The following is a 25,959-nucleotide window of genomic DNA, read 5'->3' on the forward strand; positions in this document are numbered from 1 at the left end:
ACCAGGTAAGTCTGGCAGCCTGTGTTTGGTCAGAACCCACGAGAAAGGGCAGAACTGATGCCCAAAAGTTGTCCTCTGAGCTGAGCCATGATGGTGCCCACCTTTAATCCCAGCACTGGGGAGGCAGAGGCAGGCGGAGCTCTGTTAGTTCAAGGCCAGCCTGGTCTACAGAGCTAGTTTTAGGACAGCCAAGGTTTTACAGAGAAACCCTGTCTTAAAGAAAACGCCCCCCAAAAAATAAAAGGAAAAATTTGTCCTCTGACCCCACAAAATGCCCATACCCACACTTCAGAAATACACACAATAACAAGAATACATTTTAAAAATTCATACATTTTTAAATAAACTAGTTCATGAGAAAAAGGGTATTCTCCAAAGTTTTAGGAATGCTGATAACCACAGGAATCCCATGCAGCTCACCCACTGTGTAAACCTGGCTTGCTATCTCCAACTGCAAGGAAATGGGAGCCAAGCATGCTCGGGTACATAGGTCAGATAAGAAGCTGTTTGGACAGCCAGCAAGGTGTCTCAAATCAGCACAGGAGGGAACTACAGAGCAAAAGGAGCCACAGGGCACAAACAATCCAGGGGGTGACGGTTCACTGGAATGTCTTCATCCTGTCCAGGGAGGCCTTCCAAGGACCGTCGCCCATGGAAACTGTGGCCCCAACTTCTTAGACAGAAGCTGGACATCGGAATTGGAAAATATCACAGAGGGAGGGCTAGGGTGGGAGGCATTCTGTCTAATTTGGCATTATGTTTTCTGCTTATTGTTTTCTAGTTTTAGTGCAGGCAACATGTCAACAAGGAACAAAAGGAGCTGTAAAGGAAAGTCTCCCACAGAATCACCACCATACCACATACGTTTTCCCTTTTTATGTTCTCTTGCTCATAACTTTGCACAGCATACATTTTACTGTGTTATCCAGGGGTCTCTCTATATAGTCCTGGCTATCCTGGAGCTCACTATGTAGACCAGGCTTGATGCGGGATTTCCTTCTGTGTGCTGTGATTACCATTGATAAAGGAACTGCTTTGGGCCTATAGCAGAGCTATAGGGGAACAGAACTAGCTGGGGGAAACTAAGCTGAATGCTGGGAGAAAGAAGGGTGGAGTCAGGGAGAAGCCATGTAGCCCCTTCCAGAGACAGACCCTGGGAGAACTTTACCTGGTAAGCCACTGCCACATGGCAATACACAGATTAATAGAAATGGGTTAAATTAAGATATAAGAGTTAGCAAATAAGAAGCTAGAGCTAATGGGCCAAGCAGTGATTTAATTAATACAGTTTCTGTGTGATTATTTCAGGTCTGGGCAGCTGGAAACGAACAAGTAGCTCCCTCCTCCAACACAGGCTTGCAGCCTTGAACTCACAGAGATCCTCCTGCCTCTGCCTCCCTAATGCTGGGAGTAAAGGTGTGCACTGGCTTCATTTGGTTTTTTTTTAATGGCCCTTTTACAGGTTGCTGGTTTTTTTTTTTACAGCATTTTTACAGGATTCATGTGAGCAGGCAAATGAGCGTGTGTGTGTGTGTGTGTGTGTGTGTGTGTGTGTGTGTGTGCGCGCACGCGCATGTGCACACACATGCTATATATACACCAGTGCAGAGGCCAGGGGAGCGCTGACCCCCTTATTCTTTTGAGGCCTCTCACTGAACTTGGACACTGGCAGACACTGAGCCCCTGTATCTTCCTATTTCTGTTGCACGCACCTCCCCAGTGCTGGGGTTATGAACACGCTCATGACTATGCCCAGCTTTCTAAGTAGGTTCATGGGATTTGAACTCAGGTCTTCCATCTTGCCCAGCACGCACTCTTACCTGCTGAGCTATCTTCCCAGCCAATAACGTTTTTTTTTAATGGGTTGTTTATGGTCTACAAATTGATACTGTTTTGTTTTTTATGCCTTTATTACCCCCCCCCCTTTTTTGTTTTGTATTTCTAGGGAAAAATGAATGAGGACAATGGGCGCCTTTGGCATCCATCTGGGGTGATGAACGTGGTCTACATCTTGCCAGTGGTCAGACGACACAGACGGGCAGGTATTTATCTGTCAGGACTAAGGTATAAACATTTCAGACTGCAAATTACCTGCCAATAGAACTAGTTCTAAATAAATTGGAAAAGGAATTCAACAGCATATATTCTAGCCTCTCACATGCAAAAACACCACTTTCTGGCTAGCCCCGAACTTAATCTTTTCTCACACTGTAGGAGGCTTCCCAAAGCCCACAGCAGCTTCCCAGGATTCCTTAGGTTTCTACTCAGGTGTTTCTGTAAGAATCCTAAACACAGTCAAGAACCTCGGGTTAAACTCCACTTATCTAATCCGACAGTTTCTAAACCAAAACAACCACCGCTGTGACGAGTGAGGTTTCAGATGTGGGCTCCAGGTTCCCAGAAGGAGCCCAAACATCTGCATGGCAGGAAGGAAGTCTTGGACCACCTATTAGACACTGTCCTCAGAAGGCTTCTTATGCACAGGGAGTGGAGCACGGGACCCTCTCTTGTGAGTTTACCTAGGCATGCAGTCACCAGGGAAGGAGGCGAGGCTGCAGGATGTGTGAGTATCTACAAGGAAAACAGACAGTCGAATACAGAGGCAAAGGCGAGGTGGGAAAAGTCCCCTGTTAGGTGGCAGCCAGGAAGAAGAGAATGCAAATGAGCTCTCCCTGGCTGAGTCACTTATTGCTGTTTAACCCCAAGGATCATCCAAAAAGGCTTTAATAGATGAGTCAGTTATGGGCCTGGCTGCATGCATCACAAATAGTTACAAATTATTAGTTGTTACAAATTCTCTAATCCTTTCCAAAAAAAAAGGTTCATCACGAAATGATGGCATGTGAAATTGAATCCTTCTGTCCTGTTTCCATATATAAATGTGGTGTGTCGGATGCGTCAGTATTACCACATGCCTGGTTTCAAAATGCAGAGATGCTTGATAATTTGACTTTGAGTTGAACTGAGACCATTTACTTGGTCTTTTCACCGTGGGGGTGTCCGTGTCTAGCTATTACTGGGACCCTAACACGCGCACACACACACACACCATAATGAGGAGGAATAAGAAGGTTGTTCTGCGTCTTCCTGCAGGAACAACACTCGTAACAATGTATGGCTAGAAGTTACTGCTCCACTCTCTAGCCCTTATTGGACCAGAGTTTTTAGGACACGCTTTGTCTTGCTTGTTGCTAATCTTTTATTTTAAAATTGTTTTTAAAATGTGTGTGTGTTAGAGAGAGAGAGAGAGAGAGAGAGAGAGAGAGAGAGAGAGAGAGAGACTGCCATGTGTGTGTCTGGGTGCCCGTGGAGACCAGAGGGTGTCGAATCCCCCGGGATTGGAGGTACTGGCAGTTGTGAGCCTCCTGACATTAAGTGCTGGGAATTGAATGTACTCTTAATTGCTGAGCCATCTCTCCAGCATCTGTTCTGGCTTTCTTGAGTAACCCAATGCTGACTAGGTAAAAAGAAATAATTTTAGTCTTGGTCTTTTCTATTGTGGTCACTATGGAGATGGAAACCAGCAACACACCTCGTGGTCTACCTGAGACCTGAGAGCCCGTGCTCACTGCTGGGTCATCTCCATGCATGAAGTCTTCTCTTCCCTCTGATCTCATCGTTACGTCTTCTCCTCGGGGCACCTCTAGAAATGTTGCCCACGTGTCTGTGATGACTGAGTTCCTTCTGTCTGGGACAGTGAACGTCTTCTGTCTGGGACAGTGAACGTAAGTTACCAAGCTCTGTCATTTGGCGCTCTACTTCCTGTCCTGAGTTTGATGGATGCTAAACTCCCCACAACAGTGTTTATAGGATTGTGGGGATTTATTGTAAGTTGTATGGAAAAGCCACTGATAGCCATGAAAGCAAGTATTGGCATCAATCTGATCACTGTAGAAAGATCTAGAAGGAAAGAGAATTACCCTTGTTAGTGTGTTAGGTATGTGGATCCCACACCAACGGCTGCCTGCAACCCAGTGAGGGACTGAAGTTCACAGAAAGGACAACCTCTGACACGACCAGAGAGAAGACAGGTGGCACTTGTCTTAATATCACACCACTGGGAAAGGGTCCTGAAACCAGCACAGGCTGAGAGGACCAGAGACTGTGCTGGCCACCAGCTTGGTGTCCTTAAATCCCCTGTTGCCCCCGGGGGCTACCAAATAGTCTTCATATTTCTGTCTCCGGAGGTCCCACAGTCAAACAGCGTGCCTTTCTAGTAAACAGGCCAATGGATGTCACTGTTGCTCTGCTGCAAGAGATCCTGGACTCCACGGGGACCTGAGCAGCTCTGCACTCAATCCTGCTACTGTAAGACAGCAGAGTGTGCTCAGGACCAAACGCAAGCGGAAGAAAAGGAGGCAGTAACTGAGGATCCGTACTCAGGACAAGGGAGAGCAGATGGCTTTGGACACAACGAATAGCTGTACATAGAGCACATGTCTCTTTTCAGAAGAAAAGGTCACAAAAGGAACCAAATCAGCTCCTTTGACTTCAAATAGTGTTTCTCCCACACAGCAGGATTTTGACTCAGAGACAATGCTTGATCGTTTGGTAAAGTAAATATGTATGTATGTTTATGCTGATATTGAGCGTGAGCCCTCTCTTCAATAGCACTACATAAATAAATACATCTAGCTGAGTGTGGTAGTGTGCGTCTTTCATCTCAGCGCTCAGCAGACAGAGGCAGGTGGGCCTCTGAGAGCTGGAAGCCAGCTGGATCTATGTATCGATTTCCAGGCCAGTCTGAGTTACATGGTGAGACCCTGTCTCAAAGAAAGGAATGAAGGAAAGAGGGAGGGAGGGTGGGAGGGAGGGAGGAAAGAAAGAAAGAAAACTATTTCTCCTTCCTCCCCCCCCCCCCCCCGTAGGACTATCAGAGGAACAAATGTACCTATATAAGTCACCTATCACGTGCCAGGAGCTGTAAGACTTCTCACAACTCCTGAGTAAGACTGTTATGTCCTTTTTACCTTTCCATACGGGGTGTGTTAGTTCTCCTGTCAACCTGGTACAAGCTCAGATCATCTGGGAAGAGGAACCCTCAGCTGAGAAAACACCTCCATCAGATTGGCCTGTAGGCAAGTCTATGGTGCATTTTCCTGATGAATGATTGATGTGTGAGGGCCCCGCCCAATGTGGGCAGGGATGCCCCTGAGCAAGCCAGTAAACAGTGTTCCTCCATGCCTTCTGCATCAGTTCCCACCGCCAGATTCCTGCCTTGAGTTCCCTCCGTGATGGACTGTGATTGAGAAGTGTAAGCTAATAGACCCTTTCTTCCCCAAGCTGCTTTTAATCATAGTCTTTATCCTAGCAACAGAAAGCTAACTAAGACATGGGGACCCTGAGGCCCATCAAAAGCAAGTGACAATGCATAGTGTCCAATCCCCATGCCTCTACCCCTGAGAGTCCATCGGATGCATTTCAAGTACTCCAGCCACAGACACACCCCTACCCTGAAGATGTCCTCCAAGTAGTCACAGTGTTCTTTGACAGCCTACTGTGTGTCCCACCCTGGACACACTACAGGCAACACAGGTCCTTTCCACTCCCAAAGATAGTGAAAGATCTTCCCCAGACAGTCATATTCCGACGGACCGAGATGGACTTTTAGGAGGCATTATGTAACTAACCAAGCTGTCAGAGAGGCCTTAGGAGAAGTAACCCAAGCAGATCTGGTCTGTGAATACAATATGACAGAGGGGAACATCAGTTTAACCTGGAGAGATACCTAGAATCCAGGCATAAGCGAAAAAAATATTCTGGTTGCCTAGGGTTAAAGTTTAGGTAAAATCCTCTGTAAAAGGAATAACCATGTTTTTAAAATTTGAACTGAGTTTGAGCACTGGGATTAGAGCAAGCTATTGCTCAATAATAGTTTCTAAGGAAGAACTCAGTAGCAAGTCCTGCCTTGGGGATGGTGAAGGGACTCTGGTATCAGAGATACACCAGAAATACCCCCACAGCCCACAGCTTCTCTGTGGCTAGAATCAAGCTGAATAGCAGGGATGGGAGATAAGGGGCTTCCTTCAAGCTTTCTGGTATATTCACTCCTCTAGGAATCCTGACTCCACCCAGATCAAGTCCCATCCAATTCTGTAGAGTAAGAGCTTCAGCAGTGTGGTCTGTGTGAGCTGAGAGTAACGAGTACAAAGCTGTACCTGCATTTTATTTTTTTACCTATGTAGTTATTATGTATATAGTAGTGTCTGCGTGTCTGCCTGCAGGTCAGAAGACAGAACCAGATCTCATTACAGATGGTTGTGAGCCATCTTGTGGTTGCTGGGAATTGAACGCAAGACCTCCGGATGAGCAGTCAGTGTTCTTAACCTCTGAGCCATCTCTCCAGCCCGTGTGTTCACTTTTGAACCAGAGCGTCGGATACACAGCTAACAGATGTTGGCAGCTGTGGGGAGCTAGAGCGCTATGACTCTTCCATCCAGGCCCAATGAGAAGGAAGGTAAGCCCCAGCCATAAACACCAGCATCATTCCCCGGCAATTCTTACCAGTTCTATGAGCTGTCCCAGGTCACAGGCTATAATCATTCTTCAGTTTTTCCACGACAAGCCCTGTCACTGCTGCTGTCAGACAGGTTTAACTTGTCTTTTGGAAAACTTTCTAAAAATATAAGTAAATCCTGCATTGTGGGACCTTGATTCTTGTAGGAGCTTTGAAGTTGAGATTTGGAGAAGGAGAGGTTAAAAAGCAACCACAGAAGGAAGTCGTGGGGGGATCTGTGTTTATCTTAACCACACTCCTATGCATCCCTTCAGTCCAGTACCGTCTTCCCTTTCTCCTTCCCATTGGTCATTCCTGGTTCTAGTCATATTATTATCTTTGGATGATAGGACTACAAAGATTTCATGTTGAGGCTAAGGTATTACATAAATTACTGAATCATTTGACAAGTGTTTATCACAATTCTGCCCTGGGCTCTGCATCTACAGAGACAAGGAGAACATTTAAATACAGAAGCAGAACAGTGCACAGTGGGGCCTCAAGCCTTCACTTGTTTCTACAGAACCTGAGAAGAAGCCGAAGCTACAGCTCACATGGGTAATATTTGCATATAATGTTTGGCAAGCTGTTTGCTCTCTCTGATGTAGAACACAGGAAGAAAGATATGTAAATATATTGGCATCATTTTCATTAAATTTATGTCTCCTTTCTATAATGACTGAGCATCTGCCAAGCAGAAAAGCCAACTGTGTCCATGGTTACTTTTCTTCCTGAATGGACTCATCTTTGTATCAGCTTTAGCCAGACTCAGCCAAAGCACATAGCAGGACAACCTGGAAATCAGGTGATCAAGCTGTTCCCAAGCCCCAAGTTCTCTGCCACGGGTATGGTGTTGTGTGTTAGCAACCTTTCTCCCTCAGGCCTTGATTTTCTGATCTGTAAAGTGGAGTTAAGTTAATACGCTATCAGCAACAATGACTCCCTCACTGGGCATTTCCCACAGACAAGACAACGACAGTGGCACCCGACGCCAACAGGACAGGCGTTCACCTATATTCTCACCACCTATAGCACGGGCCACAATGTCACAAATCTATAAAATACGTCTCAAGCCTTTCTTCCTGCTACCGTTCTACTTCAAGTCCTCAATATCCCTTGGCCTCTTAGACGGTGGCCCTGCTTCGGCCCTTGTGTTTGTTACTCATTCTCTGCTTACCCATCCATACACGCAACTGGTTTTAATAAAAACACGCACACTCTCACCTGAGGCCCTCCAGTGGCCTCTCACCATCTAGAACAGTGGTTCTCAACCTGTGGGTTGCAACTCCTTTAGCAAACCTGCATCTCCAAAAATATTTACATAAAGATTCATAATGATAGCAAAATTACAGTCATGAATTAGCAACAAAATAATGTTCTGGTTGGTGGTCACCATAACGTGAGGGACTGCATTAAAGAGTCACCGCAGCCGGGCACCACGTGGTGCCCACCTTTAATCCCAGCACTCGGGAGGCAGAAGCAGGTGGATCTCTGTGAGTTTGAGGCCAGCTTGGGCTACAGAGTGAGTTCTAAGACAGGTTCCAAAGCTACACAGAGAAGCCCTGTGTCTCAAAAAAAACAAAACGAAAAAAAGATAGAGTTGCAGCATTAGGAAGGTTGAGAACCACTGGTCTGGAATGAAAGACAGAGTGGCAAACAAAGTCACCTGCCCCCCTCTCCCAACTTCTCCTACACAGCTCCCAATACACCCCAGGCTTTTTCCTTCCGCACTCCCTCAGAATAATCAGGGTTCGCACCTCCACCCCTGTCTTGTCTTTTCAGATTCAGCTCAAGCTCGGCAAGTCGAAGAACCCTTCCATGTCTCCAGCGGCTGCTTCCAAACAACTCTATGCCCTTGACCATGAAAAACACATGTCCCCAGTCCCTCTGCAAGGCCATGTCTTTGCATTAACCTCGCCGATTGGTAATTTGCATATTTATGAGTTTTCTTCTCTGCTAAATTCTTCCCTTTCAGTAAAAACTATGACTTACTCTTGTGTCTCTATTTCCCAGCACAATTCATGGCACAGGGCAAAGGCTCAGTAAATAAAAAGAGGAATGAGAAGAACAGGACTCTCGGGCTCACGACTTTGCCATTCGTGATGTTCCATCACTGATACTCAGGTGTCAGCAGCGGTGGTTTGCTGCCAGGGTCAATTTTGATTCTGGTGACTTTCTGCACATGTCTGGAACCACTTGGCTTGTCACAGTTGGAGAGATATCAATTGGATAGAAATTGGGGACGGGCCGGGCGGTGGTGGCGCACGCCTTTAATCCCAGCACTCGGGAGGCAGAGGCAGGCGGATCTCTGTGAGTTCGAGACCAGCCTGGTCTACAAGAGCTAGTTCCAGGACAGGCTCCAAAGCCACAGAGAAACCCTGTCTCGAAAAACCAAAAAAAAAAAAAAAAAAAAAAAAAGAAAGAAATTGGGGACGCTCCTAAGTAGCCCATAATGCCTGGGGCAGACACTGTTCCCACACAACAAAGACCTACCCAGCCTAAGATATGAATGGTGACCACCCTGAATATTTTAGTTCTAGCCCAGTGTGATATCCCACACCCTAAATTCTAGCACTCAGGAAGCGGAGGCAGATGGATCTCTGTAAGTTCAAGGCCAAAGTGGTTTATATAGAGAACTTGAGGAGAGCCAGGGCTACCTAGTGAGACCCTGTCTCAACAACCCATAAAAGTTCAACAGAGCCCTGCACATGGAAAATCCATAATATACGATTCCTAAGCCCAGCAACTCAGAGGCATAGCAGTAAAAATGACAACCAGACTGAAGAGAAACCAGGCAGTAAGGTTGCGGTTTGTTTTTTTTTTTTTTTTTTTTTTTTTTTTGGTTTTTTCGAGACAGGGTTTGGAGCCTGTCCTGGAACTAGCTCTGTAGACCAGGCTGGTCTTGAACTCACAGAGATCCGCCTGCCTCTGCCTCCCCAGTGCTGGGATTAAAGGCGTGCGCCACCATCGCCCGGCGTAAGGTTGCGTTTTTAAGTTTGCTCACAGTATTAGCTCTTGTACCAGCATCAGCCCCAAGGGGGTTCAATCTTACTTTGTAAGTAACACTTGAAACAAAGAAAAACTCTATTCAGAAGTAGTAGAGTGTGATGCATGGCCCTGTCTTCCAACCTCCTACTACCCTTCTGTGTGTGTGTGTGTGTGTGTGTGTGTGGTGTGTACATCTCCCATCCCTCACCTATATTGTTCATGCTTGTTTCATAGTACAACCCTTCAGAATGCCTGGACCATTTGGGTCTAGAAATTAACGTATGATATTGCTGGGCATGTAAAATATGCAAAGAAAAATTCAAATGTGTTTCATATCCTGTGCAAACTCACAGCCTGGTACCTCCCTGCAGGAAGGCCTTGCCTCCTGAGACCATAGCAAATCACAAAGATTAAAACTGGCATCATGTGACACAGCACAGGGAAGCAGAGCCTGTGGCAAGGGACACTGGTTGACCTCCCAGTCACAGCAGTACCATGTCACCTGTCACACGGGTTGCAGCAGTCAGCTACAGTTTTCATCTATGCATATCCAACCTCCCAATATTTGGGACCAAAAAAGCATGATGAAGGAGGCTGATGAGAGATGTCAGAATCAGGACCTAAGTTCTAAAGTCAGCATAGTGACCCCTGCCCCTAATCTAGCTTCATGACCCCCGGTCTGAACCTTGTGGCAGATTTATGGTCGGTGTCTGCTGGTTATCTTCAGCCTTTCCCCAATGACCTTCTTATCCATCCAGCCGTCTCTAGGTCTCCCAGAGTCATCTTTCTTGCCTGAGAACACCGGTGTCTGTTTACCCAGCTCAAAGCTAAAAAGCATCAAAACTAAACGGCACCCAGGGAGGAATTTGTATTTGCTTAACATGTTACAGGCAAAAATGTGTCCCTGTACCTTTCCATCCTAGAACGCCCTAGGATTCCCAAGACAGCATGCAGCATTCCAAGTCCTGTTGGGTAACTCAGAGTCCCGGTACAAATAGGAATGACCAAGATGGATGCTACAACCATCACCAGGTAGAAGCTAGGGGGGAGTAAAATGAGACGCTCAGAGCTCCTTTCGCCAGCGCCTGATTTGCTAGGTCGACGCCGAGTGTCTCAGAGCTGTGGCTGATGGTGGAGAACTGCTCTCAGGCAGCCCTGCTAGTAAGCCGACCTTGAGGTTGTGGCAAGCAGATCTGTAGTGAAGAAGCTCAGCCGCTGCTGATCTATACCTTGAACAACTAATGCATTTGCAGATTTAGCAGCAGACCCAACACCAGCCTTGACTACCTGCCAGCCAGTTAGTTACTCAAGGCATTTCAGTTGTCAGGCAAGTGTACAGGAAACACAGCCCTCTGGCAAGTCCAGGAGTTCTAGACCAACTACTTTATGGTGGGACGGGCTTATTAACTAAATGTGTGTACCCCTAATTCCCACTGCATCTATATTTGGAGAAAAGAGCCTCTACTGGTTAACCAAGGGGCTAGGAAGATAGTTTTAACACACAAAGACCTGAGTTTGCTCCTTAGAACCCACGTAAAACAAAAAGCCAAAAACCCTGATGATTGAGAGCGTTGATGACTCCAATGCTGGGGAAGCAGAGACAGGTAGAAAAAAATAAATGTGAGTGGCACGTAAGGAATGGCCCTTGAAGTCGCCTTCTGGCCTCCATGTGCTCGCATGTGCACATGTATTTGTGTACGAGTGTGTGTTCACACACAGATGTAAGTTAAATGAGATCACGAGGATGGGGCCCCAATCAGAGTGACTATTGCACTATTAAGAAGGGATTCACCAGGAGAGCACTTGCCCAGCAGACATAAAAGCTCTGGCTAGGATCCCCAGCAACAACAAGATGCATGCATGAATGAATAAATGAATGAATGAATGAACATAAACCACAGAGCTAAGCCCCCCGACTCCTCCAAGTGCATCTATCTAGGAAAAGCCATGTGGATACAGAGTGAGAATCTGCAAGCTAGGAAGAGAGCCCTGCAGCATCTACAGTCTGCAGACCGAGATGCAAATAAATTTCTCTTGTTTGAGTCACAAGGTCTGTGCTCAAGTAGACAAATACAAACGGCTGTAACAAGTACACTAGAGAGTATACAGCTTGCCAAGGTGATAGTTACAGCCACAGTGACCACCCACCAAGTGTTGCTGTGTGTATCTCTCTCTCTCTCTCTCTCTCTCTCTCTCTCTCTCTCTCTCACACACACACACACACACACACACACACAGAGAGAGAGAGAGAGAGAGAGAGAGAGAGAGAGAGAGAGATCCAGATCCAGACAAATGACTGTTCCCACTGAAAACTGTGCTCTGGTATTTCCTGGGTTTGAGAGAGAGCAGCCCTTTGATTTGGGAAATCTTTTTAAAACTGACTTTGTTCTTTTCTTAATCTCAACTGCTCCTAGCATCATTAGCTCGGTCTGAGAGAAGTTTCGATTTCCTTTTATCCCCTGAGCATGGGTCCCAATCCCACAAAGCAGTGCCTTTTAATTGGCCAAGAGAAGGTCATCACTTCTAAGAAGAAATCATGTCACACATTTTACAAAGTCAGCATGGGTCTTGGAGATCAGGAGGGGTGGCAGCTCAGGGTAGATGCATTTTCTCTGGCAAAATATTTAAGTAGCTGATGGCATGTGATTACATCTCCAGCATAATTACTCTATAATTATATATACCCACTCTCGTGCAGTGCATTCCCTTCTATAGTTAGCTGGCCTTTATTTCAAATTCACTTGCCTTTAAGATTTTGTCTTTTTTTTTAAATTTAGATCGAGTGAATGACTAATGGACACTGTCGGTTTTAATAGTGGTTTCCTTACATGTGATAATTCTCTGTAATGTTCTCCTACACAGATGCGCTCATCACATATACGCTTTTTAGAAGATGGTGCAAGTTGGAGGTTGGGGCTGGAGATGTAACTCAGCCAGTAGAATGTTTGCCTTGCATGCACAGTGCTCAGGGTTCATTCAGAGAACTATATAAAGTTATAAAACTGGGTATGGTGGGACACACCTGGAACTAGTATTGGAAGATGGAAGCGGGAGGCGTCATCCTTGGCTACATAGCAAGTCTGCAGCTACATGAGAACTCACCTTTAAAAAATAAAAAAGATACAGGTGGGTCAAGGTATTTTCCCCATCTTTATACATCCCCTGACACACACAGCCTTCTCCAGAGAAGTCGTTGTGAAGGGCATAATCAAATCTTACACACATACACACACACATGCAAACTCTCTCTCACACACACTCACACACTCAAACACACTCACACATACATTCTCACACTCACACTCTTACACACACTCACATACTCACACACCCATACACACTCATACTCATACACACTCACACACACTCTCCCTCACACACACACACACTCACAATGCTCACACTCACACACACTCATACACACTCACAGTTCCAGCTGAGGAAAGCTTTTGATGTAATCCCTACTCCATGAGTTCACTTGCACTTCTTGTGAAGTCACAACGCTCGCATGGGTCTGGAGTGGGTGGCCATGTCCTGTAGTGAAGGAGCAATGGCTGGGCGCTTTCAAAGTGAGAGGCAAAAAAATTCACAGAAATACAACTCCATCAAGGCAACAAGGTAAGGAATGTGGTTCATTTCAAAGAGCCACCCACGTGAAGAATATACTACAGAATTTCTCTTCTTTCCTAAGAAGCCCTGGCATTTGTCACGTCAGTGTCTGTACTCAGCAGGAAAATGGTTTTCAAAACAAAATTTCAAAAAAGTCCTCTGGTTTTCCTTTTGAAGACCCGGTTAGCACACTTGATAGAAGAACAGCCATCAGAACAAGGAACGTTGCTGTCCTTGTCTGTTCTTGATGCCACAGTCTGAGAGCAACCTGGGCAACTCAGCCTGACATCAAGGAGGACACTGGGAACCCTAGTTCATGTGTGAGCAGAAAGAGGATCCTTAACAGCTCAGGACTCAGTGGTGTGGAGGAGGGATGGGTGAAGGACTGGACGACACCGACTTGTGTAGTAATAAGAGCTGTGGTGGGGCTGCGTTCCCAGCACCCCGGCTGCCTGCTCAGCTAGCTTATGCCCCAAAATAATTACACAGACACTGTATTCTTTTAAGCACTGCTTGGCCCTTTAGCTCTAGCACTTACAGGCTAATTCTCACATCCCGATCAACCCATCTCTAATAATCTGTGAGAACCGGTCTTACCGGGAAGATTCTAGCCTAGTCCATCCTGGGTCGGAGCTTCATGCCGGGAGCGGGGCATGGCGTCTCTCTCAGGCGTCTGCTCCCTAGAGGAGAGCTGTCGAGACTCTGAGCTCACTTCCTCTTCCTCCCAGTATCCTGTTCTGTTTTCTCCTCCTACCTATCTTCTAACCAATAAAATGGGCCAGGGCAGTTCCTTTATTAGCCAATGACCTTCCTCCATCAGACTTGGGAAAGACAAGGTTAGGCAGGGAAATGATGGCAGTCCTCAAAGGCTGAAAGAAGACAAAGTGGAAACACTTGCAAGTTTGCTTCAAAGGATGAAAAAGGGTTGGCATCTTAGAACAGCAGGTGATAGGGTTAATACAAAGAAAACTACCCTACCCATCTCCCATAAAGTCCATCCCCAAAGGTCCCAAAACCACCCAATCCCATCCCCGAGGGCTAAGTCTTTAAATAAACCCATAGGGGATACACCATATCCATCATAACAAGAGAAGGAGCTCTTAGCCTGAGGATCTGTTGTTAACCCTGGGTAGATTTGCCAGGATTGAGCTGAACTGAAGAATGTCCAGCTGCTATTTAGAGGAGGGCACCATATTTCATATCAGATGGTTGTGAGTCACCATAAGGTTGCCGGGAATTGAACTCAGGACCTCTGGAAGAGCAGCCAGTGCTCTTAATCTCTGAACCATCTCTCCAGCTCCCGCCCCCAAGTAGGTGTTTCATATTTCAGGAAGAATTATTTGACACAACAGAATCCAGTATAACACAATAATGCAAACCTCTGTGGTATTAGGGATCGAGCCGTGGGTGTTTGCACGCCTTTGTACGCTCTCTCCCGCCTCACAGCTAAGGACAGGGCAACTATGTTGCTCATGTAAATGAAGCTGTGCCCTAAACCAGCATAGCTCACTTAGACAGAAACAAAACAAAAATCCCAGACTTCTTTCTGGCTGTTTCTAGCAAGGCTTGACTATTTCAGTAGGCTCTTTGGCGATTTCTGCGTGAGTTTTACTAGATGTGGATAGATACAGCCTTTCTACGGCCATCCTGTTGCCCGTTAGAATGCAAAGAGTACATGAACCAGGGACCCTCTAGGAACCACCTTTATGGCCTCTGAGCAGCAGCTGACTGATGCTAACGGAGGCTCAAGGATGGGTCCTCCGGGGATGCTGATGGGCACTGGAGCAGACTCTAGGCTCATGGCTTGTGACATTAGAGGAGGCCCTGCAGAAAGCAGCAGTCGGAAGGGTGGGGCTGCTTCAGACAACACCTCCTCTCACACACTTCAGCTGCTAGTATTTGTGAAGGGTGCCATACAGCAAACCAACAGAGTTTGATTGACTTTTACTCTACGATTGACCGCCACACGTTGCTATGGAAACCACTGCATTTTAATCAGTTTAAGGAAGAGACTTGTATAAGCAATAAAGAGACAATGTGCTACTAAATGCGCAGGCTCTCTAGAGCCAATGAAGCAGGTTCAAGCTCAGACTTTCGAATTCCTAGTTCTACCACGCCAAGCAAGTAGGTTACTTAGTTTCTCCAGGCCTCAGTTTTGCCATCTGTAAGATGGGGCTAGGAATACTTACTGGCTTAAAGTAAGTACAAGACAAATACTACCTTCTATTATTTGTTTCTTTTTTTAAAGATCTATTTATTTATTTTTATTATGTATACAACCTTCTGCCTCCATATATGCCTGTGTTCCAGAAGAGAGCGCCAGATCTCGTTACAGATAGTTGTGAGCCACCATGTGGTTGCTGGGAATTGAACTCAGGACCTCTGGAAGAGCAGCCTGTGCTCTTAACCACTGAGCCATCTCTCCAGCCCTACCTTCTATTATTTGCACAGAAACCAAAAACCCAGTCCCACTGAAGCCGGCTTCTCCTTTGTGTCCTATCCGAGACACAAAAGGAAACAAGAGTAGCTTCAAGGGAAGAATCTGGGTCACATCAGATCTACCGCTCTGCTGACTGGTAAAGAACTGGGTACCAGTCAAAGGGAACATACATCCTATGTCACTTCTAAAGGAAATGAAACAAGACAAAGCTGTGCATAGCAGCTCGCAAGGAGGTCTTATCAGTTCAACCAAAGCATTGTGCTACAACATCGTGTGGTCATTCTTAGGGGAAGAGTTACTATGACATAAGTGCTGGGAATACAGCAGGCTCTACAAAAAACAAAACAAAACAAAACAAAACAAACAAAAAGCCTGAAAAATTTCTACCTCAAAGTAGAGGACGATTTGGGGACCATGGTGGGGAGGGTGTCACATGGGAAACCGACTCTATATCTGTTATGTCTGTAATTGCTCATAAATCAATGTTTAAAGGACAAAGGGGCTGGGGAAATGGTTCAACTGGTAAGGTGTTTGTTACGCACTTTTGAAGACCCGAGTTCAGATCGTGGGCATCCACGTAAAAAGCTGGCTGTGTTGGCACACACCTATAACTTCAGTTCAGGGGAGGCAGAGATAGGAGGGTCCCTAGGGCTTGCTGGACAGTCAGCCTAGTGGAATCAGGAAGCTGCAGGGCCAGTGGAAGACCTCGGAGAGATTGAGAAAAACACCTGACGTGGCTTCGGTCCACATAAGCACGCACACCCACGGACCACACACACACACACACACACACACACACACACACACACACACACGGGCAGAGGAGAAAGCATTATTACCCTGTTAGATTTTAAATCCCAGCGGGTGCTGATCTCCTTAGCTGGAGTAGGAAATTAATAACGATGACAGGAGGCTGTTATGGAAATGCCCCTCTGATCTCCTTCCTGAGTGCTGATAACACACACCGCGCTTAGAATCGCTTTCATCATATTGTAAATCTTCCCACAAACCTGCTCAAGCGAGTGTTTGTGGCTAAGACTTGGACCCGCATACCCTTATATCCTGTTGAAACCCAGCCCTGCATTTTAGGGACTGTCTGATCTAGGGCAATTTACTAAATCTCTCTGTGCCTCAGTTGATTTATCTGTCAAATGGGAGTAATGGGAGAGCTTCAAAGGCGTGAAGGCGACTCGAGAAAATGCTTAGGACACTGGCTGCCACGTAATGAAGCCTGAGTAAATGCTTAGCTGTGCTCATTGGGAGAGAAGACCCTAGATACAAACCATACCTCTACCGCCACCTCCCCAGGCTCCCAGAGTCTCTCACTGAGTCTGGAGCTGCACCAGGCGGTGGGCATGCAGGATGTTGCTGCACATTCCTGCCAGGCTGTGGGCTCGGGCACAGCATGCTCCAGCCCATCTTCCTGGCACTGCTGCTCTCACTTCTTTTGAACTTTCCTTTTATCTCTTTGTGGCTGGATTGAAACAGCTTCAATGGTTTCCTTCTGCCAAAAGTCTACACCCCAAACATCTCTGTCTACTCGCACGCGGGCCACACTTCCTACACATGATGAGTATGTGGAGTCTGCTCTAGCCACGTGGTCCACTCCCTGTTCTCCGAGCTCCATGAGTGCGTCCCCAACTCTGTAGTGCCGTCTCCAACCCCTGGCTAGTCCACTCCTAATCCATCCTCTCGGAACACTGTAATCAGGAAGGCTGTCTGACCACTCCCATCCACAGTGTGTCTACTCTGAGCTCCTACAGCATCTCATAGCTTAGGACTGGTTCCCATTTGATGCTCGGTCACAATCATCACACTTGCTCCATGGGGTTACATACATCATACATACATACACACACATACATACATACACACATACACGCATACACACATACATACATACATACCCACATGCATACACATTGCACACACACATTAATACATACAACACATACACATTCCACAAGCATTCATTGGTAAGGCTTTGGAAACTTAGAGAGAAACAGGCAAAGTTCAAGCTGAGGCTCAACTCAGGGGTAGAGTGCTTGCCTAGCATATATAAGGCTTCTCCCGCAGTACTAGTACTAATAATGACAGGAAACAGCTGGGGACACAGCTCAGAGGGACAGTTCTTGTTTATCGAATTAAGGCCCTGGGTTTGACCCCTAGCACCACAAAAGAAGGGGAAAAAGTGGCACCAAGTAAGCCAGGTGTGGGGTTCATGCCCAACCTCAGCAGCTGAGAAGCAGAGGCAGAAGGATCACATTTAAAGCCAAGCCGGTCTACATGGCAAGTTCTAGGCCAGTCAGGGCTTTATAGTAAAACCTTGTATAAAAGATAAAAAGTGTGTGTGTGTGGGGGGAGGAACATACTAAATGAGGAAGAGGAATAAGAATGACTGCCAGGCCACAGTTGGCCACGTGCTGTTAGAGCTGCACAGAGTGCCTGGTGGCCCAGAGATGGGAACAATGACAGAAATGGACCAGCACTGACAGCACGCGGGGCTGAACTCATCTGTCCTCTCGACCAAATACACAGAACTGGATCTGAAATGTGTTAAGATCCTGTCCCACTTAGGCTTTCAAAGTGACCGGCTCTGACCGGTTTTCCCTCCCCAGCGCCGGCCTCTCCCTGGAGTGTATTTTTCCACCCTTCCTTTCCACCTAACTCACTTCTAGCTGCCTATTTGTTTAAAATGTGAACCAACTGGTCAGGTACAGTAATCTAATTCTGCGTTTGGTTGGAGGCCAGCACACTGAGAACAGTCAATAAATAATGGTGTCTTCCATGCCTTTCCTAGATTCTGGCTGCCTGAGATGATGCTGGGATCTTCGGAGGCAAGCCCAAGAGACAGGATGGAGCGCGCTAAAGCAACGGAGTGCATGAAGGCAGGTTCTCTCTGACTGACTGGCCCAGAAATTATACACCTGCCGCTGGCCTGCTTGGATAAGCCTAGGACAGGCAAATGTCTCTCGCATGAGCTGGCGAGGGCGTGCCTCCTTCCTGACAGGTTTTCTCTGATGCGATCTGGGTAAAAGTGCATAAAGGCTTCCTCCCCGTGGGCACACAGGTCCATCTGTGTTCGCTTGCCATCATTAAGGAAATTCTCCTTCCTGTGAGTGGGTGGTCCTGGGAGGAGCAAGACAGGCGTCTGCTGGGTGATCCAGGCTGCCCCGAGGGAGGAAGAGCAGGGAGAGCATCTTTAAGATAAAATCTCATGGACAATAGCACTCGTCAGAACCTAAGCCCGTCCATTCTGCCCGTTCACCACGCAGCACGGAATGAAGATGAACGTCACAGGACCTAGTTCATGGAAGATACGTAATTATTCCAACAGGGACTGAAATTCAAGCTTTAGCTCTCGCTGACAATCTTCTTCCATACAGGAAACGCTATATATCTGACACGCTATATGCCATAGATGAAGGAGGCATTATGGCCTCGATGAGAATATTCCAACATATTCCTTCATTGCTGGATGTGAACTCCCAAAATCCTTTTCCTTCTTCCCTATTACCCACGGAGCGATAAGCATGGAGCCCTCTAGTTTAACCCACTTTTTAATTTCTCCAGGCCTCTGAATGCTAATTGGAGCGACACTGGGCAGTTGTGAGTTGGCTTCTGGCTTGTTCCCTTTATGTTGCATTTTCTTAGGCAAGAATAGGTTGGTCAAAGTCTAGGGCATTGGTTCTAGTTTCAGCCAGTCACTGACTTTGGGGCAACTTTGAGACCAGTCTCATCACCTGCTCTCTCTCTATCGAACGGCAATGGTGCCAACTGGCTCAGACATGGAGCCAGGGCTGGGGAGCTCACAGGCAGAGAACGGCGTATCCAAGAATAATGCAGTTCTATGAGGAGAAATTTTGATCTTTTTCTTCTAATGGCCTTTGCACCAACCTCATAATTTCGGGCTTCTCTGCTTCTGTGGTTTTGGCACATTCTTTCTAGAGGTCTGGGTAATGAGCATGACTAGTCTCCTCAAGCACAAATTCTATTTAGAATGGAGCTGGCGGCCAGTCCGACAAAAGCAGCAGGTGAGTGCGGATCACCTGGTAGGAGCACTTCCGAGGGAGGGTTTCTGGAAGCGTCTCTCTGAGCTGCTTCAGCTAAGCTACAAGTCTGAAAAGAATTCTATTACAAACCAAGAAACGGATCCTCATGCTTTGAGATGCACAATCTTTGCAGATTATAGCCATGAGAAACTACACACACACACACACACACACACACACACACACACACACACCAAAGCGCCAGTGAATGACTTTCCCCCTATCGAGTATGTAACACACATTCCTTGAGCATGAACTGTGGGACTCTCTCTAGAAGAAAACTCCCCTTAATTGGCCAGCTGATAAAGACATCAGCAGCATAACACAAGAAGAGTGGCTAAAACCCAAAGCAAACATGGTTGTCATAACCAGAATGGGAAAGAGTGACATCAATTCCTAAAGCAAATAGTCAGGATCTATTATTGGTGGTTTTCAAACACAAGAATGAACAAGCACACATTGTTTCCTTAAAATCAGAAACCTCCAGAAATAACATTCCTTCAGAGAAAAGACCATCACACCTACCTAACATTAGCCCAAGGTGACCAGAAGGTACATTCAGTTTCAGACTCTGTGCCAAGCCAGCCCTTCCATTTGACCCACAGAGGAAGCAAGGGGGTGAATGCTGCCTCTTACCTCAGAGCCCTCAGTGGCTAAACAGGAAACTGAGCCCACAAAGCCCTCACTTACTTCTGGTGCCTTCTTGAGTTTTGGGTCCCAAACCTGGGAAGCACGAGAGCCAGGCAGCCCTTGCTCCCCACCATGTCTGGATCCTTGTGGCGGCAGGCTTGGTGTGGAAGAACAGCCAGAGGAAAAGAGGAAGAGGTGCTTACTCACTCTGCGCTCAGAGCTGGCACCGGTTATAAAAACAACACAACTCCCCCGGGAGGTGCACCTCCCAGCCACCTTGCCTCATCGCCAATTTGCAGCAATAGAGCTGGCTGGCTGGGATGGGAGGAAAAGGCAGACAGGCTAGAACCCCCCCTACCCCAAAAAGCCTGCCTCAGAGAGTCGCTTTCTAGTGGGCTACTCTAGACACCAAGGCCCGTTTCCTGCAGAGAAGTGAGTTGTACAAGGGTTGGGTCAGGTACTCGGTAAAGGGCTACCAGTAGACTTTTGGGGGTTCTTTCGACAGTTCCTCTGTAAATACAGCCAGCTGCCTGTGATGTGGGGTGGGGGAAGTGCCAGCCACAGTAGGGAGCCCTTAAGATTGTTTCTGGGATTTGCTCCCCAGCCCTGTGCCATGATCTCACGGCTTCAGGATTCTGCTTTCCAAATGAATGCGGGTAAGTTCTCTTTCTCCCCAAATGTCTTTTAAACATCTTAAAACCTCATCATGATTATTGTTGTTGTTGCTACTGCTGCTGCTGCTGTGTGTTTGGTGTGATGTTTGTGCCATAGTCACACATGTGGAGGTCAGAGGACAACTTTCAGGACTAAATTCTCTTCTTCCACTGTGAGATACAGGGATTGAACTCAGATCCGCATGCTCACACGGTAAACGGTTTTTATCCCTGGCCCCCACCCCTACCCCGCAGCCACTCCACTGGGCCCCACTTAACATCTTCTGCAAATATAAACATATAGTATCAAACAATTTATTTCTGAACATTTTTATATATTTGGTGTCACTTTAAATGTTGAGAAGCACAGGAAGCAGAGACCCGAGGCTTCCTGTGCCATCTCTGGTAACAGGCGGAGCCCAAGCTAACCTCCTCCAGCAGGCATCCTCAGAGGTGGCCAGCAGCTGCACCTTAGCCCCAATTCCAACAAGGGTTGGGTGGTGGTGCCTACTTCCCCTGAGCCATCCAGATGCCACTCATTGCGGAGATTTATTAAATGCTGCCAGACCTGACCTCATGACCTGGGAGGAGGCTCTGAGTCCAGACTCTCACATCCTCCCTTTCAGGGAGCTCTCCCAGGCTTAGTGGCAGGGTGTTCCCAAGTACAGTCTGCTGAACCATTTGGACTGACGATATTCCCAAAACTGCCAAAGCTTGGTTTCTTCCTCAAAGCATAAACAATTTTTTATTCTCTGTAGATTAATTCCCCTCCCCCCAGAAGTTGGGCCTCAAACTCAGTAAGTGGCAAAGGGTGACCTTGTGGTGATATTTTGTTTGAGCTGTAACAAAGTTTGCCTGAAGATCAGAGTGTGGAGCTGGCCACACTAGTCTGCCACAGAGGCCAGGTAGTGGTGGACACAGCTTTAATCCCGGCACTCAGGAGACAGAAACAGTGAGTTCAAGGCCACCTTGGGCTTTGTGAGGTTGATCCAAAATAAAGGAGAAACAGAGCTGGGAGGTAGTGGCTCACACCTTTAATCCTGGCACTCAGGAGACAGAAACAGCTGGAGCTCTGTGAGTTCAAAGCCACCCTGGACTACAAGAGGTTAACACAGAATAAAGGAGAAACAGAGCTGGGAGGTAGTGGCTCACAGCTTTAATCCCAGCACTAGGGAGGTGGAGAAAGGAGTGATATGGCTGGGTGGAGAGAGGAATATAAGGCAGGAGGACACAGGAGCTCAGGATTCAGTCTAAGGTTTTATAGAGACAGCATTCAGTCTGAGGATGTGTGGAGACAGGATACCCATTTGGTCTGAGGATTTCTTAGAGATAAGAACCAGTAGCTGGCTGCTCTGCTTCTCTGATCTTTCAGCTTTCACCTCCTCCTATCTGACTCCAGGTTTTTGTTACTAAGACCAATCAGAATTCACGCTACAGACCTTGAACTCCTGCTCCCACCTGCCAAGTGCTGGGATGACAGGCATGTGTCACGATGCTCCCTGTGTGTGGTGCTGGGGGTGAGACCCAGGGATGCATGGTGTCAGGCAAGCATTCTACCAGCTGAGGGCCATCCCCAACTGTAGAGTTCTCTAAATCGGTGGTTTGTTTCTCCTTTAGCAACTCTGTCACTGCCTAGTGGAACTAGATACGGAGATTCCATCCAGATTCTAGGGATACCAAGCATTATCCTTCTCAAAAATTGTAAAGGAGGTGAGGAATGTGGCTCAGTGGTAGAGTACCTGCCTTGCATACATGAAGCTCTGTGTTTGATATTCAGAACATTAAAAATATTTTAATTAAAAAATTTTGTTAACTAATTGTAGTGGAGGAGGGGGCTTGGTTCACAGCACCCATGCCTTACAGCTTACAATCCACAGAACCCACATCCTGCACCTTAAAATTGACTGTAACTTCAGCTTCAGGGAAGCCAACGCCCTCTTATGGCCATCTGCAGTACTGCACACACACATGGTATAAACACACACATGCATGAACAAAAAAGAATCTTTAGAAAGAAAACCCACAAAGGTTTTGCTTATCATTATTCAGGGGAGGAGGGAGGACAATAAGGAGTTAAGATATAGCTCACAGGTTAAGAATACTAGTTGCTTTTGCAGAAGACCCGGGTTTGGTTCCCATGACCCACGTGGCAGCTCATAATTGTCTATAACTTCAGTTCCATGGGACCTGGTGCTCTTCTGGCCGCCACAGGCACTAGGCATGCACATAATACACACGCCTCGAGCCAGGCAAACATTCACACACATAAAATAAAAACTGGTAAACCTTTGTGAAAATAATAACAACTGTAAAAGAAAGAGCTCACATAAAAAGCCAGGAGTGTGTGGTAGCCCACCTGAAATCCCAGCCCTCCAGAGGAGCAGAGATGGGGTCTCTGGGCAGGCTGGCTAGCTAGACTAGCCCAATCCATGAGCTCTGGGCTCAGCGAGGCACTCTACCTCACTAAGTGCAGAACCTTTGAAGAAGATTCCCAAAGTCAACCTCTGGTCTTTCCATGTGTGCGCGCGCACACACACACACACACACACACACACACACACACACACACACTTAAAAGGAAGTATATATTATAGAATTCTCTCTAAACTAAGAGTGAATTCAAAGGTCGTCATTCTTAAATAAGTAACGTCAAATACTTTAGGAAGATAGATTTAAAAAAGAATTCATTTCAGGGCTGAAGAGTGAAGTCCTTAGCTATACCTTATGTAGCAGTGACCATACTGAACGTTATTTGGCTATTAAAGTAGTTTTTTTTTTCCTCTTGGAGTCCCACTTGTTGGGGTGATCATTAAACCTGTAATATATCTGTGTTGTGAAGTCTGATAAAAGTTTTAAGTTTGGGTTCCTTCAAATACACATCACAGGATGTTCCAAACAGGCAATATGGGACATCCTGAAGTGTTAGAATCCCCACGGAAGAAAACAACTTCCGGGAAAGCAGAGACCAACTACACGCTGTGCTCAGGACAGTGTTAAGATGGGAAAGTGGGTTTTGAGGAGCCGTCTCACGGGACTGGATTCGGTAGCATAGGAGATGGTGCTCCCAAATCTTAGTGGAGAGAGTCTATTATCTCAAGAGAATCTGCTGGGACACCAGAAGGGCGACTTTCTCAAGCTGCACCAAGGCAAATGTCTATAGGTTCCAACTGAAGATAAGGGGAGACTCCTGCCAGAAGCTCAGGGTTGAGCTGAGAGCACAGAGCAAACACCTGGGTTCTGGAGTTCTGCTGTCTGTTTTGTTCCTGTGGTGGAGAAGGTAGGGATGGTCTTTGAACACCTAAGTTTATTTAAGGAAATAATGGGAATATAGAGGGGGAGATCTTTGGAGGCCTCCAGGCAGGCCCCAGAGGCAAACACAGGTTTCTTTTTCTCTGGAGTTCTTTGAGTCCTCCCCTTCAGGCAGAAGGACTGCAGAAGGGCTCCACATTCCAGACTTCCAGAGTCAGTGATAGATCTGGGTCCGGACCACGCTCTAGGGGTCAACAGTTTCAGCAGAGATCAGTTATCTTGTTTTTCTGTGAACAGCTCCTGCCTGGTTCCGCAAATGAAAACAAAAGCGGTAGGCTCACCAGGAGAAAAGGCTCCGCCTTCTCTAAGAGCAGGTCTCAATCCCCCAACTACGGCCAGGTACCAGATCCATAGAGATCCTAGGATTAGCAGAAGCTGATGCTATCACAGAATGGCCACACCCGTGAAAAGACAGAGGCGGCATAGTCAAGATGGTGGTGGTGGGGAGAGGGTGGAGGTGGGGGTTTGCCTTCTTCGGGCTCTATCTCGCTTGGCCTCTCCAACCCTACAGAAACACAATCTTCCAGGGTAGTTTAAAGGCAGAAACTTTAAGATTAGAATATACCAGCTCTGTAAGAATGGCTGGGACTTTTGCTTGTGTACTTCCCTTGCCCCGGGTGTATTTTCAGCATTTGGAATAATGAGCCCGAGATCTCTGCAGGCTACACACATACCTGCTACAGCTAGAATTAGGGGATGCCCGAGGCCACCCTCAGGGAAGACAGTATTATTATAAAAGGGAAGAGCTCACCAACTTCCAAGCCAGCCTTTCCCCAGCCGCATGTGCCTGTCTCGTTTTCCCACAATCCCCCAACTCCACGCCATAGAAAAGTCCCCCTCTTCCTGCCATGTAATACATAATTATTCTTCCTTAATTAGAAAATGAAGTTACCCTTTGAAGAAGTTACCACTCACCTACACGAAGTCTGTTTGGAGATTGTCCCTGACTATTAGGAATTCCAGGGTGCTTTCTCTTTTTGCAACACTGCAGATGGAGAATGTAGAATTTGATAAATTATAAACTTAATGAGGCTTCTCACTCCTCTAGCTGGTCATTAGCTGCCAGGAAATGATCGCTGTTACTTAATTATAAGATGCAACTAACCATTGAGAAATGCTGAACGTGACCTGATTGGCCCATGCACTGAGGACTAAGTCCACAGGCATGCCTCTATGTACCAATTAAAGCTGCATCACCCACAGTAAAATGCTGCATGTCCTTGGCTGGGATCTATGTTGTCATTTTCAGATTAGAACAACAACAATTGCCGTCTGGGGCACTTCCCAAGCATGAATGACTGAGCCTTTCTAACCTCCTTGTTGAGGTTCCCTCTGACAGGCTTCATTTTTCCCTGGGAGATGCTCTGTGTTCTCACCTTGGCCCCACCCAGCGCAGGAGACAGACGTAAAGGCATCCAATCAATCACTGGATTTCATGACTGTCAAGTAGGAAAAAAAAACACCAGAAAGCTTTTTGGAGAGCAAGTGCATATAAACTATGTGTACAGGAAATTTTCATCTTGATTTTGCAGGGCAGTTCATTAGCAGGTAGAGAGTGGGTAACACAGAGAACACCGAGTGACCTACAGGGCTAGCATTCAGCCCGAGCAATTTCTGTTGGCATACGGGTTTTTGGTTTATTTGTTTTTAACTCAATACTGAGTTTGCAGAATCAAATTTTTCTCTCTTTTCTTTTATTCCCCCAGACAGGGTTTCTCTGTGTAGTCCTGGCTGTCTTGGAACTCACTCTGTAGACCAGGCTGGCCTTGAACTCACAGAGAT

The 25,959-nt window shown here is 46.7% G+C and overlaps 1 protein-coding gene across 5 annotated transcripts in view; it reads right to left on the bottom strand.

Annotated features, from left to right (window-relative positions):
* The window catches only part of Shroom3 (shroom family member 3), a 151,130-nt gene that overhangs the window by 81,664 nt on the left and 43,507 nt on the right, over window positions 1-25,959 (bottom strand). For 2 of the 5 annotated variants that reach the window (XM_041671145.1, XM_041671143.1), the window contains exon 1: window positions 20,276-20,350. The exons of the other annotated variants lie outside the window; for them this stretch is intronic. In XM_041671145.1, the coding sequence (XP_041527079.1) occupies window positions 20,276-20,349 (74 nt within the window). In that variant the 5' untranslated portion in view covers window position 20,350. Of the gene's footprint in view, window positions 1-20,275; window positions 20,351-25,959 lie in introns of those variants that run through there. 5 annotated transcript variants of the gene reach the window in all.

This window comes from Microtus oregoni, unplaced genomic scaffold (genome assembly GCF_018167655.1).
Source record: "Microtus oregoni isolate MIOR12 unplaced genomic scaffold, Mior012 000021F_ref0000039, whole genome shotgun sequence".
Lineage (NCBI taxonomy): Eukaryota > Metazoa > Chordata > Mammalia > Rodentia > Cricetidae > Microtus > Microtus oregoni.